At 53.4% G+C, this 8765-nt stretch overlaps 1 protein-coding gene across 2 annotated transcripts in view; it reads left to right on the forward strand.

The window, feature by feature from the left end:
• Positions 1-7675, forward strand: part of LOC102370526 (zinc finger protein 436-like) — an 8676-nt gene extending 1001 nt beyond the window's left edge. Inside the window, exons 2-5 of one of the 2 annotated variants that reach the window (XM_025195501.1) lie at positions 667-741; positions 4912-5087; positions 5478-5714; positions 6094-7675. In XM_025195501.1, the coding sequence (XP_025051286.1) occupies positions 5000-5087; positions 5478-5714; positions 6094-7589 (1821 nt within the window). In that variant the 5' untranslated portion in view covers positions 667-741; positions 4912-4999 and the 3' untranslated portion in view covers positions 7590-7675. The remainder of the gene's footprint in view (positions 1-666; positions 742-4911; positions 5088-5477; positions 5715-6093) is intronic. The other variant, XM_025195500.1, reaches the window with a different exon arrangement.
• The last annotated feature ends 1090 nt before the right edge of the window (positions 7676-8765 follow it).

Here is an 8765-nt window from a genome sequence, read left to right on the forward strand (position 1 = left end):
CCCCACCCCCGCCAGGGACACAGTTCACCCACCAGTAGGCACTAGACTTTCCCTAAACTCCTCCAGACAGTTTCTACCGTCTGTTCAGACTTCTGTTCCCACCCTCAGCGAGCCCCTGTCCCCCACAAACATGCTGCAAAGAGAGGGACCAGGCTTGGGACCAAGACGTTTCCTTATAGCACCTACTAGACACATTATTTCTAGTGTCACAGGTGGGTGCTGTGCTTCAGAGAAACACACGACAACTGCCTTTCCCAAGGAGACTGCTCATTGCACTCGTAAGCAAGGAAGCTGCTCTCTGAAAATCCAGGCCAAAGACTTCCTCTGGAAGGGATATTTCCACTTTCCTCAGTCATATGGGCAAATGCCTTGGACCTTGGGCCGCAAGCAGCCCGAAACTTCCACTGCTCAATGTTTTAAATGTCCCTGAGGGGTCCCCCACCCCCAATCTGGGCTGAATATTTGCCCTGGTTTTTCTTTTGTCTTCAGGCCAGAACTTTGTTCTTTGTTGCACAGAGAAACTGACTCCAACACAGAGGGTTTTTGCCCTTAGTTTCGCAGTTTGTCAGGAAGGGTTGGATGGTGAGAAGCTTCATGTGGGAGTCAAGGTCAGGCTGATCTCATATGTGCAGTGTCTCACCGCTCCCCCCTTCTGTTTTCTGTCAGCGGAAGAAATTGCCATCAACTGGCCCCAGATTGCTGCCTTTGCAGAAGCCCATCGTCGACGAGGCCTGCCCTTTGGTAAGTTATTGTGGGGAAGGAAGGCTGCAGCTTCTGCAGGAGTGCATGGGGACCGCATGTCTTTGTGTACAGTCAAAATCAGCTAGCAGGAAGGAGAGAGCCTTTGCTGTGTGTGGCCTCTTTCCATACTGTGGTTGGAGCCTGGGCAATGGGATGGAGCAGGGCAGGAGCAAGGGATTGTGGCTTGCTCCATATTGGCTGTGGCCCTGGAGCTACAGAGCGGCTCTTCCAATGTGGGGAGGATTGTGTGGGGGCTGCAGCTTTCCTGCTAGGGCTGGATTTGTTCTGCTTCCTGAGCATAGTCAGCCTCTGGCAGATTGTCTGGGAATGGCAGTATTACTTTGTGTTCTCTCGTGCCTATGGCAGAAACAGGCAACTTGAGACACCTCCTCCCCCCCCCACCCCCCTTTCCCTGCTGCCCCCAGCCATGCTCTGGACATTTTAATGAAAGCCACATTCATTACAATACCAATAGGGAACCAGATTCACCCAGAAGGTCAAGGAAGACAGTCCTCCCTGGGCCTGCCCTTCAGGCTTTCATCAACTTTATGGCTCTGACAACCCCAGCCCTCACCTGCTGTTAGTTCCTGTTAGCAGTTGTGATAGTTACTTCCACTATTACCAGCCTGTCTTTGACACCTGCTGCAGGGCTAGCCTGGAAGATCTGTTCTTGAAAGGGCCAGGAGGAGGTCAGTAGGCTAATGGCTCCACATTTCCATGCTGTCTGCACTGCTCTCTGCCCTCTGAGGAGGGAGGAGTTAATCAGTTACAAGGAGTCTTGTAGCTTTCTCCAAACTTAGCCAGGTCTAGAGACTCCCAGGGCCTGGGGGAGAGACCTTCCCAAAGGTGCTGTAATTGGGTTCTGAGGCAAGCATCAAACCTAGCCTGGCATATAATGGTCCATGCCTCTCTTCCTGACCAGGGCTGCAATCTCTTATGATCCAAACAGACATCACATTTGTGCTGCTTTGCCTATTGTATGCCAGGAAATTCCCCTGCAGGGGATGCCTATGGCCTGCATCTGCAAGTGAGGATCTGCTTGATTGCAGCTATGTGCATCAAGTTGTGGAGCAGCACCTGGGGCTGTTGTCCTACAGGATCAGGCCCCTGAAGACCTGGAAGCAGCAGGGACCTAACCCTGCTGGTTAATGGCCCTAGCAAGACTTCTAGATGGCAGTGAAGCGGATCACTTGGGCCAGGACACATTCCAGTGTAGCTGATCCTGCTCCCAAGACAACATCTCTTTTATAGCCTCAGCCTCCATTTTCCTCTCGGGCACCCCAGAGCCTTTCAAAGGTCCCTTTGAACCAGGGGAACTACCTCTACATGCTCCACAAATTTGACTACATACACCTTGGCTAACTGCAGTCTGTCTATCCATGCATAAACATGTACCCTAGAAAAGCTGTTGACAGTATCTCTTACCTTAGCCTGATGCCAGTACCCGTTTGATCCTGATCCCACCCCCGCCACACAGCTTATGTTTCCCTGCTAATTGTAATTGATAGCAAAGTGGAACTTGCTGTGGATATGGGGCCTGTGTGTTGCAAATACCCTTCTCCTTGCTCTAACCCAGCCGCATTCAAGACAGACCTGTTACAATGAGTTTGATTGCTAACGTCTGCAAAGAGTCCATCTACACTGAGTACGCTCCATCCCCTCCCAGCTCCTAGACTGAACTGCAGGGTCTCAGAGGCAGCACCATAATTCATTCCCTCGGCACTGGGCAACAACAGAGGCAGGGATCTCTGGACACAATAGTCCATAGTCACGTAATTAAAAACTTGAGTGTGATTCATCCACTCCAGGGGGCTGAATAAGTATGCAACAGCATCTGGCTTCTGGCGTTAGTTAACTTCTGAGTGCTATCCTTTGCAAATCTGTATCATAGAGAATTAGGGCTGGAAGGGACCTCCAGAGGTCATCTAGTCCAACCCCCTGCCTGAGGCAGGATCATCTCTATATGGACTATAACCTGACCTCTACTTAAATCTACCATCACCCCTAACACAACACAGACCTAACCCCCTAACCTGCCATAGGTAAAGCAGGGGAAGCATGACAGCCAGTGTCCTGCTTCTATGACATGTTGTCAATATTGTCTCAAGAGGTTCTGGGTAGAGGACCATGCCTCCCACTACAGAGGAAGGCAAAAACCGCCATAATCCATACCAAGCTGACAATGGGGTAAAATTCCTCCCTGACCCCAAATATGGTAATCAGTTAGACCCTGAGCAGAGGGGCAAAACCCTTTAGATCCTCCAGCTTTGGTCCCAGCAGGGGCAATATTTTCATCAGTTATCTGGAAGATGGGATAGAGTGCACCCTCAGCAAGTTTGCAGATGACACCAAGATGTGGGGAGTAGTAGATATACTGGAGGGTAGGACTAGGATTCAGAGAGACCTCAACAAATTGGAGTATTGGACTAAAAGAAATATCTTGAAGTTCAATAAGGACAAGTGCAAAGTCCTGCACTTAGATGGAACAATCCCATGCACTGTTACAGGCTGAGGACTGACTGGCTAAGCAACAGCTCTGCAGAAAAGGACTGGAGGATTACAGTAGGCAGTAAGCTGAATATGAGCCAACAGTGTGCCTCTGTTGTAAAGAAGGCTAACAGCATACTAGGCTGCATTAGTAAGAATGTTGCCAGCCGATTGAGGGAAGTAATTATTCCCTTCTATTCGGAACTGGTAAAGCTACATGTGGAGTACTGTGTCCAGTTTTGGACCCCTCACTACAGAAGGGATGTGGACAAATTGGACAGAGTGCAGCAGAAGACAACAAAACTGGTTAGGGGGTTGGAGAACAGGAGGCTGGGGGAACGGGGCTTATTTAGTCTGGAGAAGAGACGACCAAGGGGGAATTTAATAGTTTTCAGTTACCTAAAGGGTGGTTTCAAAGAGGAGGGAGCTATACTGCTCTCAGTGGCAGAACAAGGAGCAATGGTCTCAAGTTGTAGCAAGGGAAGTAAAGCACTGGAACACATTTTCCAGAGAGGTTGTGGAGTCTCCATCCTTGGAGGTTTTTAAGACCCAGCTAGACAAAGCCTTGGCTGGGATGATATAGCTGGAGATACTCCTGCTTTGAGCAGGGGGTTGGACTAGATGACCTCCTGAGGTCCCTTCCAACCCTCATTTTCTATGACTGGCATACCCCAGTCAAAATTCCCAGCCTTGGCTATAGCCAGCACCCAGTGAGAGGAAATTGGATAACAAAGAAGCAGAATCGCCTGAGACAGAGGCATTGGGCCATCCAGCGTTTGTCTACCCTGAGTCAGACCATAGTAGGGATCCACATTGACACCCACTCTGCTCATGCTGCATACTGAAAAACTGTCAGGCAGCTGCTTTTGTTTGTATGTCCATGGCCTGCCTAGTGCTGGTCCTGGGTAAGGCATGTTCCTGAGAACAGCAGTGGTCACCCCCCAGCACCACTCAAAGCCATCACTAGACACTTTTTTCATCATATGCTACATGCACAGTGAGGCGGGTAGAGTGTGTTTCCCTAGCCCTGTCTGTCCTGTTGTGGACACACTGACAGAGAACTTACAGTTTTAGGGGACTTTTTGTGCCCCCTGCTGGGAAACTGGCCACATGCAGACATTCATTTTCTCCTGAGAGAGTCTCTGCTCTCCCAGAATAAACCACAATTATGCAGATGTTCAAGCTTTTTCTCCCAAAGAAAAAATGACTACCAGGAGAAAAAGAATCTGGGAACAAACAGGATTGAATCATTCCTAGGAGAGTGAACACTGCCTGTTCCAGCTCTCCCCTCAGCTCCACTCCACCCTTCTACCACCTTCCTTTCAATGGCCCCTCTCCTTTCCCTTTCCATATAGATGACCCCATCCTGACTAAACCCAATGCCCTCAAATTAATCATGGCTCTAACTTAGTGCCATGTCATGATTACACTACCTTTTCTCCTCCCTATGTCTTGTCTGTTTAGATTGTAAGCTCTTTGGGGCAGGGACTGGCTGCTACTCTGTGTTTGTACAGTGCCTGGTGCAGTGGGACACTTTTCTTGGCTGGGCTTTAGATGCTGAAGGTGCAGCATAGGTGAAGTTGGGATAAAAGGTGTTTTAGACCTACCTGGATTCTAGGTGTGGAGTTGATGTGACTCCAGAATTAAAATCCTTTTTCTCCTCCTGGGGTTGATGTGACCCAGGTGTAATTCATAGCAGTCTCAGGACACTGTGGACTGTGCCCTCAGCATTATAAGATCATCCCAATTCACTTGCCATGGTGGAGGAGCAATGGGGTCAGGAAAGAGCCATTCCTCTCCATCCTGTCCTACTTTCCACGGACAGATATTCAGCCCTTGCCCTATGCCCCCTGGATATGGTGAGTAGGGCTGTATTTTTCCCTGTACCCCACCACCCCCTATTTCATAATGATGTTGGCATCTCCTCATTACCATGCTAATGTCCGAGTTCATAATACAGTCATGCAGCAGTTGTCACACTATATGCCAGCTTTCTGCTTTGGTCCTGCATGCTCCTCTTGGTCCCTGGATTTTCCGGTGTATCCAAGCCAAACAGGTGCTTCCCCACTGGAATTGCCATCACAGCTACTTACTGTTATGTGAGGCAAGGGTCCCTCTGGGATGATTTGGCCCAGTTTATACAACAGGGGCAGGCCCTATTTTGTTGGGGGTTACATGGTTTCTAATGTTACAAGCACACAGGGCCCCCTGGCCACTGAAGCCTCTTGACCTCCCTTCTGACTGTACAGTTGTCAACATGGAGCCAAGACAGAGACAGCTGGAGCCAACTCTGGTTCAAGCAGCAGCCACCACTGGCCAGGGAGGAGGGGCTGTCTTCCCAGACTTCCGGAAGCAGCTGCGGGCAATCCTGCAAACTGTTGGCCGGAGGCAAGTGGAGAAGATGCTGCGGGAGCTGGTGAAGGAACAGAAGCAAGAAGAGAAAGCCAAGCGGCGCAGAAGAGCTGCAAAGAGCCCCAGGGATGGAGGTGTGGAGTGAGGGGAACAGGAGCGACACAGGGAAGGAGGGTTGGTGGAGGAGGGTCCTAGGAGAAGCAGCATGAGGGCACAGTGGGATTCAATCCCAGCTGCCCCTGGCATAGCACGCAAATGTCTCCACTATTGCTTGTCCCTATCTGTGTAGTGGGGAGAAGGGTACCTATTTCCAGTCTGGTAATTGGGAGGGTTGGTTATGGAGGGAAGTCAGTAACTCACCTTGCCACACTCTAGGGAAGGGCACCAGGAGGCCCAGCTCCTGACTGTGGTCTTGTCTCAAGTCACTGGGCTTCGCCTCTCCCCTACCCCCACCCCTTCAAAGCCTTTATCTCCAGTGGCATGACACTTCAAGTTGTCTCTCTGTTCAAGCAGGTGGCAGAATGCTGAATGCAAAGGAGGGGACGGCCCCTATGGAAGAACATGCAAAGAAAGGGGAAGGCCCCAGGGCATTCCCTGAAAGCCCCACTGGAAAAGTTCCTGAGGGCCCTGAGCAGAAAGCAGCCCCTGCATGGCCGCAGAGCTCAGAAGGGCTCCAGAAGGACCCTCTAGCTGAGGCACGGGGCAAGGCCATACATGGGGGAGGTTGCAAGAAAGCTAAGGACACCAGAGTCCATGAGAAAACCCAGGTGGAGAAGCACAGGCCAGATGCCAGTGAGGACTGCCCAGAGAACTGCGGCTGTGACTTGCAGAGACCCCACCCATTCAGTGAACATGAAAAGAGTTTCATGCAAGGTTTGTCCCTCCAGCCCCAGAGCCCCCGCCTGACAGAGAGCCCCCATCCCTGCCCGGAGCATGGGAAGCACCTCCTCCAGGAGGTGGAGCCCCCATCCCAGCTGCGGACCCTTCGAGGGGAAGGCCCCTCAGAGTGCCTGGACAGCAGGAGGCACAGCAGTGTGAACCCTGCCCTCCTCCAGCCCCGGGGAGCCCCACCAGGTGGGGGGCAGCCTCCCCCTGTGTGCTCAGGCAGTGGGAGACGCTGCAGCGGGACCACTGGCCTGCGGCCTCAGAGACTCCACTCCCATCCATGTATGGCCTGCGGGAAGGGCCCTGCCCGAGGCTCCCACTTCCAGAGACACCCACACACCCACACGGGAGAGAGGCCCTCTCCGTGCTCTAGCTGTGGCAGACGCTGCATCTGGGTCACCCACCCTCCCCGGCCCCGCAGAGCCCATCTCCCTGAAAAGCCTCAACAGGGCACTGACCTGGCAGTGGAAGCACCGGGCCTGGCTATGGCAGCAGCGGTGGTGGCACCCTGTGCCCCAAGCGGACGGCGGTCATACCCATGCCTGGAATGTGGGAAGGGCTTCACGCAGCGCTCGGCTCTGAGCAAGCACCGGCGCATCCACACCGGGGAGCGACCCCACCAGTGCACAGACTGTGGAAAGCGCTTCCTACAGCGCTCGGACCTCACCATCCACCGGCGCCGGCACACGGGTGAGCGCCCTTACCGCTGCCCCCAATGTGGCCGGCGCTTCAGCGTCAGCTCCAACCTGGCCAAGCACCGACGTGCCCACCTGGGCCAACGCCCCTTCGGCTGTGCTGTCTGTGGCAAGGGTTTCATCCAGCGCTCTGAGTTGGTCATCCACCAGCGCTCCCACACAGGCGAGCGCCCCTACACCTGCTCTGCCTGTGGGAAGGGCTTCAGCCGCCGCTCCCACCTCACCCGCCACCAGAGAACCCACATGCGGGAGCGCTGGCCCACCCCCATCCTGCCCTGCCCCACCACTGCCACTGAGTCTGCATGCAGCCCACCCCACCATGGCCCCACACCAGGCACCTTGCCACTGCCCACTGTGTCCCAGGATTTGTCATGGGCCATATCCAAGTCCTCCCCTTCCAGTGCTTTCTCCCTGCCCTCCAGTTCATAGAATCATAGAAGTAGGGTCAGAAGGGACCTTGTAGATCTTCAAGTCCGACCCCCTGCCTGGGCAGGAAGAAAACTGGGCTCAAATGACCCCAGCCAGGTAGACATCAAGCCTCTTCTTAAAGACCCCCAGGGTAGGAGCCAGCACCACTTCCCTTGGAAGTCGGTTCCAGATCCTAGCCACCCTGACAGTGAAGTAGTTCCTACGGATGTCTAATCTAAACCTACTGTCCAACAACTTGTGGCCATTGTTCCTTGTTATCCCGGGGGGCGCTAGGGGAAACAAGGTCTCCCCCAAACCCTTCTGGTCCCCCCCAGTGAGTTTATAGACGGTCACCAGGTCCCCCCTCAGCCTTCTCTTGTGAAGGCTGAACAGGTTCAGGTCCCGTAGCCTCTCATTGAAGGGTCTGCCCTGCTGTCCCTGGATCATGCGGGTGGCCCTCCTCCGGACCCTTTCAATGTTGTTCACATCCCTCTTGAAGTGGGGTGCCCAGAATGATACAGTACTCCAGCTGTGGCCTGACCAGTGTCACGTAGAGTTAATATAGTCCATGGTGTCTGCGGCCTCTGAGGCCTTGGTCACTTGTGTGGTCTCCCCTACCCCACTCACTGGGCTCTTCACTTCTGCCTCACCAGCCCACCCAGCCCTGCCTCTGCCTTCACCCCCTGCTGCCCCTACCCTGCCCCTCTCTCTGAGCCCTGCTAAACCTGGCCTCTCTCTTGAGCAAAGTCCATGCCAGCCACCTCCAGCCCTGTGTCTCTGTCTCCAGCTCCTCCTTCCCCTCCCCACAACTGCTTCTGGGGTTGAAGTGACCTGAGGTTTTCCTCCTTCAGTCCACCCTCAATGCCTCCCTCCCTTGGCCCACTCTATCTTTCCATCAGCCATTCTGCTTTCTGAGGCTTGGCCGACTCTCCTCCATGCCCATCTGTCCCCCTTCCCCAGGCGCCTTGCCTCCACTGCCCAGACTTCCTCACCCAGCAAGCCCAGCGATGCTGAAAAGCAGAGGACCAAATTTCCACCTACAATTGGCACCAATACCCAGTGCACATCCAGCTCTGAACCACCTGGCTGTTTCTGTTGCTACCTCGGTGAGAGCAGAGTTCATTTAGAAAATCTTGCTCAACTCTCCTGGATCCTGGCTTCAAAACCCTCTTCCCCACAGAGCAAGACTGAGGCTAA

This window comes from Alligator sinensis, unplaced genomic scaffold (assembly GCF_000455745.1).
Source record: "Alligator sinensis unplaced genomic scaffold, ASM45574v1 scaffold1756_1, whole genome shotgun sequence".
NCBI classification, from domain to species: Eukaryota; Metazoa; Chordata; order Crocodylia; family Alligatoridae; genus Alligator; species Alligator sinensis.